The sequence below is a fragment of the Nicotiana tomentosiformis genome, chromosome 6, assembly GCF_000390325.3.
Source record: "Nicotiana tomentosiformis chromosome 6, ASM39032v3, whole genome shotgun sequence".
NCBI lineage: Eukaryota > Viridiplantae > Streptophyta > Magnoliopsida > Solanales > Solanaceae > Nicotiana > Nicotiana tomentosiformis.
In genome coordinates this window covers 52,055,269-52,076,646 of record NC_090817.1, presented here as the reverse complement: position 1 = coordinate 52,076,646, position 21,378 = coordinate 52,055,269, and the positions used below count along the sequence as shown (strand labels likewise).

At 39.8% G+C, this 21,378-nt stretch overlaps 2 protein-coding genes across 2 annotated transcripts; both read left to right on the top strand.

Moving 5' to 3' along the window:
- Positions 1-308: 308 nt before the first annotated feature.
- Positions 309-2,601, top strand: LOC138893996 (uncharacterized). The gene is made up of 4 exons (XM_070178668.1): positions 309-552; positions 1,260-1,723; positions 2,014-2,205; positions 2,419-2,601. Exons 1-4 carry the CDS (start codon positions 309-311, stop codon positions 2,599-2,601), a joined length of 1,083 nt encoding a protein of 360 aa, XP_070034769.1.
- Positions 2,602-11,722: 9,121 nt separating this feature from the next.
- Positions 11,723-16,084, top strand: LOC104101765 (protein DETOXIFICATION 29-like). Its single transcript, XM_009609274.4, has 8 exons — positions 11,723-12,117; positions 12,204-12,745; positions 13,962-14,048; positions 14,145-14,201; positions 14,276-14,514; positions 15,068-15,186; positions 15,394-15,480; positions 15,776-16,084. The coding sequence occupies exons 1-8, from the start codon at positions 11,806-11,808 to the stop codon at positions 15,830-15,832; spliced, it is 1,500 nt and encodes a 499-aa protein (XP_009607569.1). The 5' UTR covers positions 11,723-11,805; the 3' UTR covers positions 15,833-16,084.
- Positions 16,085-21,378: the final 5,294 nt, after the last annotated feature.

Below are 21,378 nucleotides of genomic sequence, written 5' to 3'. Positions count from 1 at the left end.
CGACCTATCATGACGCCATCCTCATTACGTAAGCGACAACAGTGACCGAAATGTCCCGTCGGTACAGTTTCCCAAGTCATTAATGAGTGTCAGTTGGTGGTCGGCCACTAGTGCCTTTGAACCGTCACCGTGAATCCAATAAATAGACCCCTTCCTCATTGATTCAAACTTTACTTTCACTTCCTTCTAATCTCCAAAGCTTTTACATCTCTTAAGTTCTTCCCTTTTACAAATCTTCAGGTTTTGCTGTTAATCCTTTCTCAAACGTCAAGTCCTATTATCTTCCTCTTCTTTAAACTTACACAAAAATGGCAAAAACATCGAAAATGGTACCACAAAAAGAAGCTGCTTCATCTTCTCAACCGACCGGCGGGAAAACACTGGTGGAACCCTGTCTTGAGGAATGCATTCCTGGGGGGTGCGCGCTAAACTCCGATTTCAAGATCGATAAAGCCTCGTCAATTCCTGGTCGATGCGAGCGAATGTCGAGGTATATATGCTCAATAACTGAGGGATACCTTAAGCAGATAAAGAAAGACTGCAACTGGGAGGGCAAAAAGGTGGTAATCCCGACCCCCTAAAAAGACATCACCATCCATGTAGAAGGGTTTCTAAGTGTTTACACTTACCCTTTCACACTGGCCCCCTCGACCCCGTCATCGTTGATTTTTGCCGACAATATCAAATAACCCTAGGCCAAATCCATCCTTCCTTTTGGCAAATTATTATTCTGCTCTGATTCTTCGTGAGCAAAGTCGAGGGGCTTCCTTTCACCCTCGATCACCTTATCATATTGTATAGCCCCGCCTCTATCGAGGCGGGTTAATAAATCCAACGTCGGGCTACCAAAGTGCTTTTCTTGAGCATAGACGAGGACAAGGATCGAGGCTAGATGGGCCGGTTCGTTCGAGTGAGGACTTCCGACCTAATCCCAACCGATAAGATGCCATTTCCTGATAAATGGAACATGAATCGTAAGTACCGTCTCACTGTTAGCTTCCATGTATTATTTATTCCTTTGTCTTTTCTCATCGATGTCTTTTTCCATGATGTAGCGATTGCTTGGATTCCCCGTGCGATTCCCAACCTCGAGAGCTAGGTTCGGAACCTGGCCTCGACCTCTACATATGCCGAGCGCTCATGACGCGATTTATCAAAGGGCCTATGGGAGGCCAAGAATCATGGTAATCCCATTTTTGTGTATTTAATGATTTGATTAAGATGCCCTTCTTCTACTTATTCAATTTTCTCGTGTACAGGCATGGGCAAGGATACGGTCATGAGGCCCACGTCTGGTGAGGAGGAGACTTCGACCCCGGTTCCGAAGCTGGTGAAGGATAAGAAGAGGAAAAGGACCTCAACCTCTGAGGATCCAAAGCCTAAGAAGAATCCGGTTTGTAATTCAAAGAAAGACATTGTTGCCCTGCCTACAGATGTGATTCAACGGCTAAAGGAGGAAGAAGAAGAAGATGAAGATGATGGCTCGGAACTGGTGGCCCGAGTGAAAAAAACCACTGAGGCCCCAAAGGCCGCTGAGTCAGTGGTGGTTGAGGAGATTCTGCCTCGAGCTAAGGGGGTCTTGGAAAAAGACTCGGGCAAAGTCCCCGAGTCATCGAAGATCAAAGATGCCTCCTACCGAGATGAGCAAAAGGCAGGTATGTCTGAAGGGGGCAGCTCTGAGGCCCTTCGCAGCGAGGAGAACGCCCCAAGTGGCTCACTTGGGGCAATAGATATTGGAGACTCACTGATTTTCCCTGCGTTTTCCTAGGAGGCAATTCGGGAGGCCCAAGCTACGAGGACTCCCAAAGTAGACGGGGCCCATGGAGGGGAGGACCCCTTCCGTGGTTACTTTATCGGGTTCGAGGATACGACCGACCTGAGTGAAGCATCGAGTCTCTATGATGAGGCTCAACAAGCCTTGAATCGGGTGAGTCTCAACTCCCTTTGTCGATATCATACTTAGTTTATTTCTTCTTCTTCCTGTCTAATTTCCTTTCTTTTTTTTTCGTATAGGCTTTGGCGCTCCATCGGGAGGCATTTTCAAAGTCCAAAGCAGAGCTGAGCCGATGTGAGGCCGACCCCCGAGGGCTCACGGAGGAGAGAAATGCCCTTAAACTTCTCAGTGGGCAAAAAGAGGAGGAGATCAAAGACCTCCGAGCTGAGTTGGCCAAGGCTCACCAAGATCAGGCCGACCTGATCGAGCAGGTAATGAAAATCTTAAAAGCTCATGGGCTCGATTTGGGAACAGTGGCTAACATTTCAATCTCACAGCTGCAGCAGAAGGTCGAGAGGATCGAGCAGTTTTGAGAGGAGGTCAACATGATGAAGGCGGAGACCTTGGGGTGGAAAGAAAGTATGGATCCCTTTGCTGCTGAAAAAGAGGCTGCTCGAGCCCAATTGTCATCTGTCAAAAGTTAGCTTCGAGCCATGAAGGAGAAGATCTCAGCTCAGGCAAAGAAAATAGAGAAGCTCGAGGCTTGGTTGGCTTTCGAACTTGCAAAGGCCAAATCTGAAGCTGAAAAGGCAAAGGCCGAGGCAGAGACAATCGTGGCGTCTACCGGGCTGATGCTGAAGCCGCTCAAGTCCAAGCGAGAGAGGTAGCCGAGACCGCTAAAACTCTAGCATATTGGATTGTTGAACTCGCCAAATTCCAATCTCGGAGGGAAACCCTCGAGGAGATCCATGCTCGAGGTTTCGATCTTACCGACGAGATACTAAAGGCTAAAGAGCATGAAACTGATGCTAGAGCGCTGGCCTCTTTTGATGATGATGATGATGATGGCATCAAGGGCGGGTCCGAGAATGGGGAGGACCTCGATGGAGAAGAAATTGCCCCTGAGGAAAATTAGGAATCTTAGACTTTTTCTTTTTTGATTTTTTGTGCGGGACCCTGATCGGTCCTTGTAAATATTTTCGTATAGATAAAAGATCTTTTTTCTCTTTGACTTGTCTTTATTCTATTTCCTGCCTCATGAAAATTCTATTTTATTCATGCCTTCATGCCTTATGGAGATTTTGCTCACAAGTTTGGGACTTTAGGCAACTAGACCGAACTTGGACCAGTGTAGTCTTTAAAATTGAGTGAGTACTTGCTCGAACTCAAAGTAGAGTGACCCTTAGGTTTTAGTTGAGTAAGGTATATTTCTCGAACTCAAAAAATAAAATGGCCCTTAGGCTCTTAAATTAGGCCGATATGGCCTCAAAAGAATGGCTTTTCCCCTTTTTCGGCTTGAAAAATTAATCATAAATATTTTTCATGCCTTAGCATGAGATAAATTTGTACCCATTAGGTTTTTCGAGGATTGGTGTTATCGAAATCCTTTGCTTTGTTATGCCTTAGCACAAAATTATTCGGGAGTTCGAAAAATTCGCTACCGCTTAGGGTTTTTTGAGGGACAATATTATCGAGACCCTTAGTAATTCAGCTGAGGGTTGTCTTTTCTAACCAGTTTATGAGAATATTTGAAGGCCTGTTTTATAACGGAATTCGGACGTCTCCGAACCGTGTTAATTTGGTCGTAGCCTTTAGTTTGGGATTTGCCCCTTAGGCTTGTTTCCCTGCTATACTTCGAACTTGTTCGAAGTGTCAGTCCCCGAGTGGGGTGGCCGTGGCCTATAAAATCGAGGATTGCCTTTTTAAGGTCTTACGATTTCGAGGTTTAGTAATTCGATCATGTCGATTTTTTGGACGGCAGTCCCCGAGTATAGGGTAAATTGTTTTAACTTCAGTTGTGATCGACCCTTAAGCCAGTTTCCACAATATATCATAAGTATGAAATTGTAAAGTATAAATTTCTCTAAGGCATGGAACACCCGGTAAGGAAAAATACTTCTTTCAATAGATTATACATGCGTACATGTTTTGCCATTAGGGCTCGAGTAATCTACATGGACACGGTTCATTTGACCGTTTGGTCCTTTACCTATCGAGACCCTGCCGACACAAAGTATTTTCCTTGTAACTATCCGAGGGTGATGCCCCTAGTATTCAAGGTTAATTGTAAAGGAGCCTCGAATACTGTTGAATTGCTCTAAGTTAGCACGAACAATGGTTGCCTCATTAAAAACCTCGCCAAAAAACCCCATTTGGGACAAAAACTGGTCTAAGGGAAAAAGAGTGCAACGCGTGCTTTCAGACCTAAGGACTTTGTGTTTAAAGAATTCTTTGGTGTCTTCGATTAAACACCTGCAAATGGTTAGTATAAAATATAAACGAAAATGGAGAAGGTCATACCTTAGCAGTAATATCGTTTGAGGAGTGATATGTTCCAATTGTTTGGTAATTGTTCTCCGTTCATCGTGCCAAGTTTGTAGGATCCCTTTCCGATGATATCGAGGACCTGATACGGTCTCTCCCAGTTTGGGCCAAGTTTTCCTTCGTTTGGGTCTCGAGTATTGAGGGTGACCTTCCTCAGAACCAAGTTCCCGATTTTAAAGTGTCGAAGATTGGCTCTTCGATTGTAGTACCTTTCGATCCGTTGTTTCTGTGCTGCCATTCGAACGAGGGCGGCATCCCATTTTTCATCTAGAAATTCGAGGCTTGTATTCATAGCCTCGTGATTTGACTCTTTCGTTGCATATCGAAACCTTACACTAGGCTCCCCGACTTCAACCGGAATCAGAGCTTTGGCGCCATATACTAAAGAGAACGGTGTTGCCCCGTACTGGATTTTGACGTTGTTCGATACGCCCAAAGGATTTCGGGCAATATTTCTCTCCATTTTCCCTTAGCGTCGTTCAATCTTTTCTTTAGATTTTGAATGATGGTCTTGTTTGTCGATTCGGCCTGTCCGTTACCACTAGGATGATATGGCGTCGACAAGATCCTTTTTATTTTGTGATCTTCGAGAAACTTTGTCACTTTGCTGCCAATGAATTGCTTTCCATTATCGCATAAGATCTCGGCATGCATCCCAAATCGGCATATAATGTGGTCCCAAATGAAGTCTATGACTTCTTTCTCTCTAATTTTCTCGAAAGCTTGTACTTCAACCAACTTAGAGAAATAGTCAGTCATAAATAAAATAAATTTAGCTTTACTTGGGGCCAATGGTAGAGGGCCGACGATATCCATTCCTCATTTCATGAATGGCTATGGGGATAAGACTGAGTGGAGTTTCTCTCCGGGTTGGTGAATCATCGGCGCATACCTTTGACATTTGTCGCACTTTAGAACAAACTCTTTTGTATCCTTTTCTATATCGGCCCAATAGTATCCTGCTCTGATGATTTTGTGAACCAATGATTCAGCACCAGAATGATTTTCGTAGGTGCCCTCGTGGATTTCTCGTAGGACGTAGTCGGTATCTCTTAGTCCCAAACATATTCCCAATGGTCCATCGAACATCCTTCTATATAGTGTTCCATCTTCGGCCAATGTGAATCATGCGACCTTCGTACGTAGAGTCCTCGATTCCTTAGGATCCGATCGAAGCTTCCCATTCTTTAGGTACTCGATATATTTGTACTTCCAATCCCATGTCAGACTTGTGGAGTTTATTTCGGCGTGGCCTTCTTTGATTACTGACCTTGAAAGTTGTACGACAGTCCTCGAGCTAATCTCGTTGTCTTCGACTGATGACCCTAAATTTGCAAGGGCATCGACCTCGTTGTTTTGTTCTCGAGGCACATGCTGTAGAGTCCATTCTTTAAACTGATGTAGAGTCACCAGTAGTTTGTCCAAGTACCTCTACATTCAATCTTCTCGAACCTCGAAGGTTCGGTTGACTTGGTTTACCACAAGCAGGGAGTCATATTTGGCCTCGATGACCTCTGCTCCCAAACCTTTAGCTAGCTCGAGACCTGCAATCATGGTCTCATACTCGGCCTCATTGTTAGTTAACTTGGAAGTTTTGATAGCTTGTCTAATTTTATTACTCGTGGGCGGCTTCAAAACCATGCCTAGCCTGGACCCCTTCACGTTCGAAGCACTGTCTGTGAAGAGGGTCCACACCCCCGATGATGTACCCGACTTTAATAATAGTTCCTTTTCGACCTCGGGTACGAGGGATGGCATAACGTCAGCCACGAAGTCCGCTAAGATTTGAGACTTGATGGATGTTCGGGGTCGATACTCGATATCGTACCCACTGATCTCGATGGCCCATTTGGCCAATTGGCCCGAAAGTTCGGGCTTATGCAAAATATTGTGAAGGGGATAAGTAGTCACCACACAGATCGGGTGACACTGAAAATATGATTTTAATTTCCTAGAGGCGCTTATTAGGGCAAGCGCTAATTTTTCTAAGTGTGGGTACCGGGTCTCGGCCTCACCTAAAGTTCGACTAACATAGTAAATAGGAAATTGCGTACCTTGCTCTTCTCGAATTAGGACCCCACTTACCGCAATTTCTGAGGCTGCTAAGTACAAGTAGAGTTGCTCGTCCGCTTTCGGAGTATGAAGTAGTGGCGGGCTCGAGAGGTACCGCTTTAATTCTTCCAATTCTTGTTGGCATTTCAGGGTCTATGCAAAATTGTTCTTCTTTTTGAGCAATGAGAAGAACCTGTGACTTCTATCTGAAGACCTCGAGATGAATCGTCCTAGGGCGGCTATGTGCCCTGTTAATCTTTGTACGGCCTTAACATTGTCCACGACTGTAATGTCTTCGATTGCCTTGATCTTATCGGGGTTGATTTCGATCCCCCGATTTGATACCATAAAGTCGAGGAACTTGCCCGAGCCAACCCCTAATGCACATTTCTCCGAGTTGAGTTTTATGTAGTATTTCCTTAGTATATCGAAGATCTCCTGCAAATGTGTCAAATGGTCCTCTGCTCGCAGGGACTTAACTAGTATATCGTCAATATAAACCTCCATTGATTTACCTATTTGTTCTTCGAACATTCGATTTACTAAGCGTTGATAAGTGGCACCAGCATTTTTAGTCCAAATGGCATTACATTATAACAATAGGTACCGTACTTAGTGATGAACGATGTCTTTTCCTGATCCTCCGGGTTCATTTGTATTTGATTGTACCCGGAGTAGGCATCGAGAAAACTAAGGATCTCATGGCCGGCCGTGGCATCGATCATGCGATCGATATTCGGCAGAGGAAAAGAGTCTTTAGGACATGCTTTGTTTAAGTCTTTATAGTCTACGTACATTCTAAGTTTATTTTCCTTTTTAGGGACTACGACTACGTTTGCTAACCATTCAGGATATTTTACTTCCCGAATGGATCCTATTTTGAGAGTTTTGGCTACCTCGTCCTTGATGAATGCATGTTTTACCTCAGACTGGGGCCTTCTCTTTTGTTTTACCGGGCAGAACTTCGGGTCCAAGCTCAATCGATGTGTAGTGATCTCGGGCGGGATCCCTCTCATATCTAGGTGGGACCAAGCAAACAATCCATATTATTGATAAGAAATTTAATGAGTTTTTCCCTAAGCTCAAGGGTTAGCCCCGTACCCAGGTATATTTTTCGATCGGGTAGATGCTCGACGCTCTTTGACTGTCGATTTAGTGGCGTCTGAATCCTCGGGGATTATGAAGGATTGAGGGGTCCAGCAGTCATCGTCCCTATCCGTTCCCTGCTTCTCCGACTGAGTCGAGGCTGGTGGCTGTGGTTACTATTTAGCTTCTTATTTTTCTTTGGACTCTGATCCTTTTATTGACGAAAGCGTCGATACCGGTATTACTTCGTCGACCGCAAAGATCTCTTTGCCAGCATGTTGTTCTCCATACACCATTTTTACTCCATCCGGTGTTGGGAACTTCAGCTTTGGTGAAGGGTTGAGGGGACCGCCCTCATGTTGTGAATACAGGGTCTTCCGAGCAGTGCATTGTATCTCATATCGCCCTCGATCACATGGAACTTTGTTTCTTGAATAGTTTCGGCTACATTTATTGGTAGGATAATTTCACCTTTAGTTGTTTCACTCGCCATATTGAAGCCATTGGGAATCCGAGTTGCGGGTACGATCTGATCTTGTAGGCTGAGCTGCTCCACGACCCTCGATCGAATAATATTGGCCAAGCTTCCTGAATCAATTAAAACACGTTTAACCTGAATTTTATTCATAAGGATAGAGATTACCAAAGCATCATTGTGGGGTTGTGAGATCCCTTCTACTTCCTCATCATTGAATGATAAAGTGCCTTCTGGCACATACTCTCGAGTTCGATTTTCCCTGGTGATTGATACTTTAGTGCGTTTGAACACGGGCCCTTTGTGGAATATCGACCCCACCAATGATATGTGAATCACGTGTTGTGGTTCTTCCTACTCTCTTTTCTTGTTTGCATCCCTGTCTCTGAAATGGTTCTTAGCTCGGTCGCTTAAGAATTCTCGAAGGTGACCCTCGTTGAATATACGGGCCACCTCCTCCCTTAGTTGTCTGCAGTCTTCGGTTCTATGACCATGTGTACCATGGTATTTGCATATTTGATTGGGGTTTCTTTGGGGTGGATCAGTTTGTAGGGGTCTGGGCCATCTAGTATCTTTGATTCTCCCAATGGCTGACACAATACCTGATTCGTCGATGCTGAAGTTGTATTCTGATAATCGTGGTGCTTCTGTGGGATCAGCATGTTTATCGAAGCCATTTTTGCTCATGAGCCCTCAAGAGCTTTGTCCTCGATCGTTCCTTTGATAATTTCGGATGGGATTGCGTCATGGGTCGCTGTTCCTAAGATCTGCGTTGTATGGTTGGTACCGATCTCTGTTCGACCGGGGTTCTCTGTCGATATCCCTTTGAGTTCTGCCGATGGGCCTGTTTGGATAAACGAAACCGGAAGGGGTCCCCAATTAATCATCCTCGACCCTGATCTTTGACTGATACCGATTATGTACATCGGCCCAGGTTACTGCTGGATATTATTAAATTCTGCTTTAGCTGTCGTGGTGCCACCGAACTTCATTTATTCAAACCTTAAGTAAAGGCTTGAACAACCCAATCGTCTGTGACCGGTGGTAGTTCCATGCGTTCCATCTGGAACCGAGATACGAGTTCCCTTAATATTTCGTTGTCTTTTTGTTTCACCTTGAAGAGGTCCGACTTCCTAGTCGCGGCCTTTATTGCTCCTTTCGACAAGGTTTCTCCAAATTTATTCAATAGAACAGATTCAATCTCATTGTCTTCCAAGTCATTCTCTTTTATTGCGCATGTATAAGAAGTGACATGCTCATTAGGGTCGGTGGTCCCATTGTACTTAGGAATTTCTGGCATTCGGAATTTCTTCGGAATGGGTTTCGGAGTCGCACTTGGAGGGAAATGGCTTCTGTACGGATTTCTTTGAATCCATACCTTTTAGAATCGACGGTGCCCCCGGTATTTTGTCAATCCGGGAGTTGTATGTCTCTACTTTCTTGTCATTTGCCTCGATTTTCTTTTCTCCCGATTCAATCCGTTTAGTGAGCTCCTCGAATATTTTCATAATGGCGGGGCCAGTCCCCAATTCATTGGCGTTCGACCTTTCCGGCATAGGCTCGGTCCTATGGACGACTTCTGGTTCGATCCTACTCGGTGTTCGGTGCTGATTTTGTAGTTGTGATATAGCGGCTTGTTGAGCCTGTAACATTTCGAATATCAATTGGAGGCTAACTCCACCATCTTCTCCGCCCTGCGTACCTTGACCACCTGATTGAACTTCCCTGCGTACGCTATCTTCGGGATCAACGCCCAAATTTGCATTTAGGGCGACATGTGAACTGACATCGACGGGATTTGCAATTGGTGCTCCCTCGAGGTTAGCCTGAGGCGCCTCGATCCCTGGGCGGCTATATTGTCATTTTACCCGTGAAATCCGAGGTCGTTGTCACCATGTGTATGCGCTACTTGTGAGTTTGACATGTTTATCCTGGAAACAAAGATTCTTACGATAACACGTGTAAAGCAGTGTGTGTTATCGGAATCAGTATTAAGCAAACACTATTATTATTGGTCCCACGGTGGACGCCAACTGTTTACCCTTAAAATTGAATAAGAATTAAACTTATAATGTAGTTCTAAGGGCACGAATTTCACTTAATACCAATTGATAAATATGAAGATTAATAACAGAAATGAACTATAAAGTAAAGCAAACTAGTATTAGAATGGAACTCAGCCCTCGAGTTTGGATACCCTCGAACTGGTTTATGTAAGAACAATCAAAATATAACAAGCTGATGAACAATAGTATAAATGACAAAAAAAATTATATTGCTTTGATATCTTTGAACAATGTGTGTTACAAATGATTAGTACCCCCCTTTAAATAGTAGAGAAATTTTACTTATGTTATAATTCTAATTACAGAAGGAAATTCCATGATTAGCTAATTAACTATTTCTAATTTGATCCGTTCCGAGATTTACGCCATGATCCTCGATCAGTTACGGATATCTCGTCTTTCTGTTATTGTGCTAACTTCGATCTTGCTCGATGTCTGTCTCATTTGGCTTCGATCGCTACTAGCCTCAATCTCGATAGGCACCTCGATTCTGAACTCGGTACCTTATCCTCGTGATTTAGCCTGTTCCGTTACGAGGCCATCCTTCGATGCAACCTCCCGGTCTTGGTCAAATAGTAAAATCGGGTAGGCTCGATTTTAATTGTATACATATTTCTTTATCACTGTACAAGTAATTTTTGTTTTATTATTTGGGAAAGATTTGGATGAATTCACAAATTTCAAACTGGACGAAAAGGAAAAGGAGTAAGAAAGCTTTTAGAAAATTGTTATAATAACTACGAGAAGGTCCAAATATGGTCTAAGAATACCCCTCGTTATACTATTGGGTTATCTATACCCCTACAGTCATACTTTGGGTTCAAATATACCCCTCATTTAAAAGGAGTGAAATGTGTCATCGTCCTGTTGGTCAATTCTAAATATCTCATAATTAATTAAAAATACCCATACCCGAAAAGTAATTTTCTAAAGCAATTTTTTTTTTGTAAAAACTGGAAAAAATTGAAAAAACGAAAATATTTTTTTTTCCAGTTTTTACAAAAAATCTGCTTTAAAAATAACTAAAAAATATTTTCTAAAATAATGTTTTTGTAAAAACTGGAAAAAACTGAATTTTTTAAAACTAAAAACTGAAAAAAAAGAAAATATTTATTTTTTCAATTTTTACAAAAATATTGCTTTAGAAAATTACTTTTCAATTTTTGTTTTTTAGTTTTTACAAAACAAATTGCTTTAGAAATTATTTTTCATTTTTTTAAATCGATATTTTTCTAAAAACTAGAAAAAAATATTTTCGATATTTTTCAGTTTTTAGTAACTAAATTTCAGTTATTTCTCGTTTTTAATTGCTTTAGAAAATTGTATTTCAGTTTTTTTTTCGGTTTTTACAAAAATATTGTTTTAGAAAATATTTTTCAGTTTTTTTAAAGCAGGTTTTTTGTAAAAACTGGGAAAAAAAATATTTTCATTTTTTTCAGTTTTTAGTAAAAAAAAAATTAGTTTTTTCTAATTTTTACAAAAAAAAAAATTGCTTTTCGGGTATGGGCAATGAATATTTTTAATTAATTATGAGATATTTAGAATTGGCCAACAAGACGATGACACGTGTCCCTCTATTTAAATGATGGGTATATTTAACCCAAAGTATGACTGCAGGGGTATAAATAACCCAATAATATAATAAGGGGTATTCTTAGATCATTTTTGAAAGTAAGGTTATATTTTGACCAATACCGTAACAACTGATTAAGGGGTTAGGTGGAGTTCACTTTCTGGATGAGATGCAGCTAATAATGTACTTTTACCCATTTAAACCATATGTCTTTTGTTCTTCTCCAAACCCTTGTCTTGTTCTCTCTAAATAAAAGTACCCCACATGCATCCCTTTTATAGCCTCTGTCTAAACCATGTTTAGTCAAGTTCACAAAACCAGGATGGAGGAGGAAACAAAGGTACCACTTCTCCTCTCAAAACTTCCAAAATGGCCATCTGATGAAGATGACATCCTCCCCATTAATGGTATCAGAAACTTTTTCCAGGAGTTCAACTATGAGTCCAAGAAACTGTGGTACCTCGCCGGACCCGCGATATTCACCTCCCTTTGCCAGTACTCTTTGGGCGCTGTCACTCAACTCTTTGCTGGCCATGTTGGAACCATTCAACTTGCTGCTGTCTCCGTTGAGAACTCGGTTATTATGGGAATCGCAGAGGGCGTACTGGTAAATAAATCTATATTATTTGGCTTTATTAATTTTATCCTCAAGAAAATAATTTGGATATTGTGGTTGTAATCCATTTTTAACAGTTGGGAATGGGAAGCGCATTGGAGACGTTATGTGGGCAAGCATATGGAGCAAAAGAGCTAAATATGTTAGGGATTTACATGCAAAGGTCATGGATAATCCTCAATACTGCAGCAATACTATTGACTCTTATCAACATATTCGCCACCCAAATTCTAATGTTAATCGGTCAGCCCGAAAACATCTCAAGGTGGGCGGGGAAATTCGCGTTGTGGATGATACCACAAGTGTTTTCATTTGCTTTGGAATTCCCAATTATGAAGTTTTTGCAAGCTCAGAGCAAGATGATGGTCATGGCTGTTATAGCTGGGGTTTCATTTGCTTTGCATACTTTTTTTACTTGGCTTTTGATGCTGAAGCTAGGCTGGGGTTTGCCGGCCGCCGCGGCGGTTCTCAACGGCTCGTGGTGGTTCATGGTCATCGGGAAACTTGTGTATATTTTTTTGGGGAGTTGTGGTGAAGCTTGGTCTGGATTTTCTTGGAAGGCTTTTCATCATCTCTGGGAATTTGTTAGATTATCCCTTGCATCTGGTATAATGATTTGGTAAGTTTCTATTCATCAATTCAGTCCTGTTTTATTTATTTATTTATTTTCTGAAGATAATTTCTTTGAACTAAACAGGTAGTAGTTGTTTCTAGAAATGGCTCTATCAAAGTATACCTACCATTTGGCACAACCTTTTACTTTGAAAAACTTCTAGAAATGGTCTCGAAAGTGAAGTGGTATATTAATATAATAGTCATATTACGAGCCTTCTCTCATTTTGGAGCTAAACGAGTATTAAAGTGAGAAAATCATCGCAACCATTGCATAATCCATTCAATTTTATCATACCGAACCAATTTAGCTTTGGATATCCAAAATCCCAGTTCCCATATCATAGGTTATACCCAGACTCATCCACTATTAACTACAATGATAACTCATTATGAAGTTAGCTTTAATTGCCTTTCCACGTTACAAATTCAAGATTTCAAGCAAAGAATTGAAGAACAGGCTAATTTGCATCAATAGGTGTTCAATCTATTATCTACGTGAGAGTTACGCAGAACCATATTTAATTTTGTTGCATATTAGTGGGGAAGAGTAGGGAATAAGGAGAACGAAGAACGAGTAGAAGAGTTTTTGGATTTGGGAATGTGGAAATGAAAAAGAAATCCAGCAAAGAGGCAAAAGTCTGGCTGAATTTTTCGTTGGGAAATAAATCATGCTGAATAGATTGACCTCATTCTCCCCTACCCACCGGTAAAACAAGAACAACTTGTTGCTTCACCCTTTGTGTGCTGTCTGATTTTCAAGTTTACACGAGAAGCAAACGTAAAAGAAATCTCATAAAAATATTTTGCATCGAGGGTGTGGCTTAGTGGTCAAAATGAGGGTTAAGAATTATTGAGGTCTCATATTCAAATTCCTAGCCGAGGCAAACATACTAGGTGATTTCTTCTTATCTTTCAAGCTTTGGTGGATACAGTTATCCGGTACCTGTATTTGTGGGGGTAGTAGGTACCCCATGGAATTATCGCGCAAGCTGGTCCAGACTGGTGGGAGGTAGTAGGTATCCCATGAAATTAGTCGAGATGCGTACAAGCTGGTACGAATACCACGGTTATCAAAAAACAAAGTTATACTCCAAACTTACTATTCCTTTGGCAGTGAACATGAAATAAATAGTAAGAGGATTTCACAAATTATTGTTCTGTTTTCACTTGTTTGATGTGAGTACTTAAACTTTGAGATGTCTTCTTTACTATCTTTGCAGCTTAGAATATTGGTACTTTATGTCGCTCATTCTCTCTGCTGGATACTTAAAGAATGCAGATATCGCAGTGGATGCAACTTCCATATGGTCAGTTCACTCGGATCCTATAATGCAGTTTTAGAAATTGTCCTCACCTTCTCATTGATTTGACCTGCATCACATGAACTAAAACTGAATTTGCAGTACAAACATAGTTGGCTGGACATTCATGTTGTGTATTGGATTCAATGCAGCTATAAGGTTTGTATTTCCTTTTTGTTTCAGTCTAATAACAGTTTAAAGTTATGATTAAAAAACATTTTTTATTGTTGCAGCGTCAGGGTATCAAATGAACTAGGAGCAGGGCGTCCAAGAAGAGCAAAATTCTCAGTGCTAGTGGTCTCAATCACTTCACTTGCAATTGGTGCCTTTCTTACAGTCCTACTTTTCGCTGCTCGAAACCATTATCCAGCTTTGTTTACCAATAATGCACTAGTCCAGCAGGCTGTGTATGATCTTACTCCTATATTAGGAGCCACTCTTTTCGTTAACAGTCTCCAACCTACGCTCTCTGGTAATTTCCCATTATTTGTTACGAATTATAAGGTTGAAACAAGATAACCAATGCCAATTATTGTTTCAGTCAACTGGAGTAGGAATGTGATGTTTAGACCTATCATACACTGATTTGCACTTGTAGCATATATAAAATGGGTTAATATACACAGTATCCTTTGGAAACCAGGGAAAGGAAGAAAATATAATGGGAGAAGACGGAGGTTAAAGTTATTTTATTTATTTTTATTTCCTCCGGCAAAAATGTCAGAGATAATTATGAATCTAGCACTAAGACACTATCAGTTGTGATCGAGTATCATGGATACACACAATAAAATATTAACCAAAATTTGCCCGTCGCTAAGGCAATCACGTAAGTGAATATATAACCTAGCAACATTCCATATTCTTGTCTTGCATCTGTTTGATTTGTAGAGGATGACATTAATCTTCCAGTGTAAAGTGAATAATTATATTTTATAATCGAGTCTTGTTTGTTATTGTTACCATTATTTCAGTTTTCTCAAACGTGCATCGATACTAATATGAGGATGAATGTGTGACAACAGGGGTGGCTATTGGAGTAGGTTGGCAAGAACATGTGGCCTATGTTAACATAGTGTGCTACTATTTCTTTGGTATCCCTTTGGGTCTTTTGCTTACCTTCCTCTTCAAATTGGGCATTCAGGTGCTAATCCCTTCTCATCTTATTTTTTACTTTAGGAAAAGAAGAACAAACGATAGAGTACTACTTGTATTTATTAGTATTTCGTTTACACTGGACCCAAACAGATCTAGCATATGATATTGAAAAGAGGAGTATTTGTAGTTGTAGTAGTATTTTGTTTAAGATTTCTCATTTTGAAGGGATTTTGTTGTTGACTATATTTGTCAGGGCATGTGGTATGGAATGCTGGTAGGAACTACTTCCCAAACCTGTGTCCTAATTTGGATGATAGCAAAAACTGATTGGGAAAATGAGGTAACTGATATTTTCTTTCTTTCTTTATTTATTTGTATATTTCATTTTTCGGTGATCAGCATAATATTCTAGGACAGTATATTCTTTTTATCTTAATAGTAGAGTTATTCCCCTTTCCTGTTTGCTTTCTATAATTTTGTGATCACCCCAAAAAGATAGTGAATATAACTATTAAATTAAATAAAACCACATAGTAGAAGAATATTTTTCTTAATTATGGTACAAATAGGGGAATTGCAACAGGTTACAGTAATATAGATGAGACTGATGATGGTTCATTTTGTGCCAAATGCAGGCTTCTGTTGCTAATGATAGAATTCAAAAGTCGGGAGGCCACACCAATAATAGCTAAGAACCACCCAAAGTAGCTCTCTTGCTACAGCCTTTAAATTTCATTTTTCTTTTACTCCTTTTCATCATATCCTTTTATTTTTCTTTCCATCCTATCTTTTCAAGCAAAAATCTCTCTAGGTAGAATTTGTATTTCTACCAATTTAGGGGGGAAATTTATTTTGTCCACTTATACGGTAAGAATTTCAGTTTGTCTACGTATAGTGAGATAAATTTATGGATGGGTACCCAACTTTCAGTTTGTTGCACTAAAGTCATACGAGTAACTTTTGTAATGAAAAGATAACTCAATTAATAAACATATATATCGTAATAATAAAAATTATTGCAAAATGTTATTGGGCTGCCACTGTATCTGAGCCGAGGGTCTTTCGAAAATAACCTTTCTATCCTTCTGGGGTAGAGGTAAGGTCTGCGTACATTCTATCCTTCCCAGATTCCACTAGTGGGATTATTAGTGGGTTGTTGTTTGCTGTTGTTATTGGGCTGCCGCATGATAAAATTGTCACTGTAAGTTTAGCCACGTTATAACAACTCATCTTGCATAATATCAATATGTCATGACTTAAAATAAAAGTAAATAAGTTTTTGAACCACTTAAATTAATAAAAAAAATTATGATGTGCTACGTGGTGATATTAGGTACTAAATTAGATCTTACATTAGTTTTTTTTATTGGTGTCACACTGTTATTATGCAATGGAAATTTTTCTTAGCTATACTACTTTTATTCTGCTTATGTATTTGGGACCGAATTAGAATTGTCTGGTATGTTTTATCATTCGATCATATATAGGTATAGTAGAGCTTCTTTTTTAAAAAAAAAATACCACCGGACAAGGTATGTAGTGGCTAATTTTATGAATAAAATCAAAATCGCCCCTTACATCATATAAAAAATAAAAACTAACAAAGATAAGAAATACTGATATCAATTTGAATCTTATGGAATGCACTAAGTTGATAGTACAAATTGACAATCTAGCATCTATGAAGAATTGAGACTCGCAAAACATTACAGAAGGGAAAGTAATGTTGATTCTCGGCCGCCTCATTCCATACCAATTGCTCACGTTTATCTTGTTGTGCGGGTACCATAAATTTCCACGAACTGAACCGTGACCAACAAACCTGTCCTCCAACATCTGGAATTAATGCTAACTGCACCACCATCTATAGCACCAAAGAGCGTCGGAAGACCAATGCCATTGCTAACTCCAGTATAGTTACCAACATGATCTTCATCTTCTCGATTTCACAGGCTTAATTCACAAAGATAGACACTGACTCTTGTCTAAATTATGTGTTGCTATTCACTTTAATATAAGCTCACAGAATGAGTGAATACTCAATGCCCCTTCAATCGCAAAAGCTCTATTAGCAAGATGATCTGCCAACGCATTTCCTTCACGGAAAATATGCAAAAATCAAATTTGACACAGCCGCATCTTCTCCCTTATGGACTTAGCAATTGTTGCAAAGGCATCTCATTTGTTGGAAAACTAATTCGAAGTTATAGTGGGAAACCTTATTTGTTTAGGATTTAATATTTGCTAGTTTATTTAATTCATGTCTAGTTAGGATTTGTAGTCATAATTATATAGGAATAAGTTTTCCTGTTTCTAGTTAAAATAGGTTTCGTACTATTATAAATAGGGGTATTACTAGCTTATTTTATGTGTGAAAAAGAGTGGAGGAGGAATAGAGAATTGTAGAGAGGATTCATAGATTTATAAGAAAATATATTTTGATCACATTGGTATCAGAGCTTCTCCGGTCTTGGGAGAAAACCAAATAGCTTCCGCTGCCGGCGAGCGGCGCTAGCCAATGTGTCACGACCCAAACCGATGGGCCGCGACGGGCATCCGGTACCTTACTCAACCGAGTACCAACGTAACGTATCTTTCTTATTACATCATCATATACACGTGACATACGGGCCTAATAGGCCAACATGATCATTTATAAACTCAAAACATAGGCCGACAAGGCCGTACAATCTTTCACGTACACGACATATGTCTACAAGCCTCTAAGAGTACATAAATGTTATAAAGGTCGAGACAGAGCCCCGCCATACCAAACCATACACATCTAAATTATACTGACCAAACAAGCAACTCCGAAGCAAATGGAGTGCACCGATATCTTCTGCTGAGCTGATCGCCTACTTGGAGGACTCTCGACCTGTCTATCGAGACTTGCGGGCATGAAACGCAGCGTCCCCAGGCAAAATGGATGTCAGTACAAATAATGTACAGAGTATGTAAGGAATGAAAATCAGTAAATAATAGACATGAGAGAAACATGGAGTAAAAGACTCGACATGTACTTCTGCATAGCTCTGTGAATCATTTCATCTTTATAATGTCATGCATATGCGTATAAATGTCATACCATGCATAGGTATATGTGTTCATAATATCATCAAGCCTCTGAGGGCATCCCATCATATCATTTCGGCCACTGTGGAAAAATCTTCAATGTATATCAGATGATCAGGTGGTGTTGCGTATATAACGTCGTAACCTTTTTTCATACCTCATATACATATAATATACGTTATATACGTGTATATAACGCCATCTGGTCATGGGTCAATGTATATGTATAAATACATAAGAAATACGTTAATAATATTTTCTCGGAATGTCATAAAAATAATATGCCTTAAGAAATACGTTAATAAAATTTTCTCGGAATGTCATACAAATAATATGTCTGTCGGATAAATTTTATCAAATACGTATTTTTCTGAGACCCATGAACAGAAGGTATAATAATAATTCACATGGGGAATCAAGAATATAGACACCCCTAATATTTCTATGAATAGAGTCGTTTATGAAAACTGTGCGTTTGCTCGTTTCTTTCAGTATCATTTGGGTCATGCCAAAAAGAAATAAGGGATAGCCTTAACATACCTGGAATAGGAAAAATTCGTATGATATTCTTGAAAAAGGTCGCACGGTACTCCTTTAGAACCGCAAAATTTTACGTTGCTAAATCTCGTTGGAATCGTTTGGTTGCAAGAAGTCACGTTGTAGTATTTTTGCTAGCATCCGATTGTTGAGTCTTTGTACTCAAAATATTAGAAATGAGTTTAGCATCTGATGGTAGGGTCTTTGGTATTCAAAATATTAGAAATGAGTTTAGCATATGATGGTAGGGTCTTTGGTATTCAAAATGTTAGAAATGAGTTTAGCATCTGATGTAGTGTCTTGGTATTGAAAATGTTAAGAACGAAGTGTTATGTAATTACTTTGCCACCTAATCACAAATGACTAAGAGTCATTTGTTTGGAAAATGGCTTGCTGGAACGTTTTTGCCTCTTAGGCTTATACAATCCAAGATCCTAATTAAGTATTCACTAATTATTAATCTCTCACTAAAATTAATAATTACCTGATTATTCACATAATTAAGAATTATCTCAAATTACATAAAATACTACTTACTTTTAATACACTTTATACACCTTACTATCATAACCATATGGTACCTTGTATGGTACTAGTCCATAAATATCGGGTATTATCGCTCGGCCCGTATTTTATCCCAAATCGACAAACTTCGATGGAACTCATTTTCTTTGATTCGCTTACCCTTTCACCTTCATGAATTAGCTTATCACTTGTTTGAAATAGCGTAATACTTATAACCTCAAAATAATCTCATTCCTGAGCTTATGTCGATTAACCTACGACGAAACTTTAACGTATGAAAATGCGGGATGTAATATCTCATTTCCGAGCTTTCATCAATTTACTTATGGCGTGCTTTCACGTACGAAAACATGGGGTGTAACATCATTTCCCCCTTTGGAACATTCGTTCTCGAATGTTGACTGATGCACTTATCATTCTCATAACCCATAGCTCTTGCGAATACTTTAATACTCTTCTTGCCATTTAGGTAACTATTCTGCGAATAAATTCAAAGGCCAGGGCATTCCCCCCTTTAGGCCTCTTTCCCACACCATGGCTTGTGACCGGAATCCTTCCAATCTCGTAATTGTTGCTACCTTCTATCATGCAGCATGTACGATACTGACCTTGTAAGTGCGCCTATGTGACACCTCTCTCCTTTTTCCTCCAGCTTTTAGCCAATCTCCAGGCGTCACTTTGTACACATATACAGAGCTTGAAAAAATGTCTCTCTGGGCATCTATAGGTATACTGAAGTTCTTCGCTCGATACTTTGTTGAACTTATGAATATTGCTATACCTTATTTCATAGATCTGTTTATCCATTCGTATGACTTTACTGCATCTAGGTGGGTCATACTATACCATAATTCTTACTTCGATTTATCGTTACTGAGGTCTTCTACCGAACTCCAAGTTACTTTCGTTACTTATCCCATATGTATAAATCTAAGTCCTTTAATGCTTTCTCATCACTTGTTCATCTTAAGAATGACGACCTAATCTCACCTCATACTTTTGTCCATTCACTGTTGATTCACCTTAATGTTGATCTATCATCTACCACTGATAACTTGATCTCTTATGTAACACTGCCGCTAGGGGTGATACTAACCGTATTTTATAGCATCCTAATATGACTCACCTTACATGGGTATTTTAATCCCGTACAATTCATGAAATCCCCTTTAAGTCATTACTCCATTGAAGGCCCAAACGTCATCCTTTATCTATCACAGTCACACCCTCATTCTACTCTAGATGCTATTAGTCTTAGATTCCTTTGAGTCCATTCAGGCTATGCTGAACTTTCTATAACTTAGAGAAACTATTAGCTCTCTTGTTTTTATGGGCTTAATTTCGAGGACTTATCCATTCTCGTTACCTTCTTACTCCCCCTTTTTCCTCCTTACTCCTGTCATAAAACTTCGTTGTTTTACTATACTTTAGCTTGCGACCTATACATATCTATCTATACTACTCGCAACCTTCCTTCAACTTGCTTGTACCATAGATTTTGTTGTGTTATTATGGAACATCAAGCGAGACATCACATCATCTCTAACTCTTCTTTGCTCTCTTGACTAGATCTTTCGGTACTTAGAAATCATAGGTTGGGAGATATGCCACTGACGAAGCCGCTACCATTCCTGGATATTGAATCCCAGTGCTTCTAGCCTTCTACCTGTAGTATGGATTATTCGCAACCTTCTGCATTTGAATATCTCATACGTTGTTCACCTTTACCTTACTTACCTTAAAATCTCGCATCATGTCTTCTATCTCTTTCATTACCTTGCTTTAACATAGGTATAATTCACATCCATAACTTGAAGCTCTATTATAATACTTGCACCTCTGGTGCATACACAATCCGGTGAGAGCTTCATGCTGACTTCTTATGAGGTTGGTAATCTTCTCACTGGCTTTATCGTAGAGTCGTTATAGAATATGGATATTGTACTATCTCTCTTGTGCCTCTGATATTAAGGATGATCCTGCAATGTTCTCAATCACGTTTTCTATAATTGTCTGGGGCCAATAATCAGACTCCTGATTTACTTGGTTGATATAACTCTTTAGTTTTCTCTTCCTTCTGATCAGCCTTTATGTAGGCTTA

Coding starts and splice junctions, on each gene's coding strand:
- LOC138893996 (XM_070178668.1), top strand. CDS start 309: ATGGCAAAAACATCGAAAATGGTACCACAAAAAGAAGCTGCTTCATCT. Junction 553..1,259: donor GAAAGACTGCAACTGGGAGG/GCAAAAAGGTGG, acceptor TCTCGTGTACAG/GCATGGGCAAGGATACGGTC. Junction 2,206..2,418: donor AGGCCGACCTGATCGAGCAG/GTAATGAAAATC, acceptor GTCAAAAGTTAG/CTTCGAGCCATGAAGGAGAA.
- LOC104101765 (XM_009609274.4), top strand. CDS start 11,806: ATGTTTAGTCAAGTTCACAAAACCAGGATGGAGGAGGAAACAAAGGTA. Junction 14,049..14,144: donor GTGGATGCAACTTCCATATG/GTCAGTTCACTC, acceptor CTGAATTTGCAG/TACAAACATAGTTGGCTGGA. Junction 15,481..15,775: donor AAACTGATTGGGAAAATGAG/GTAACTGATATT, acceptor TGCCAAATGCAG/GCTTCTGTTGCTAATGATAG.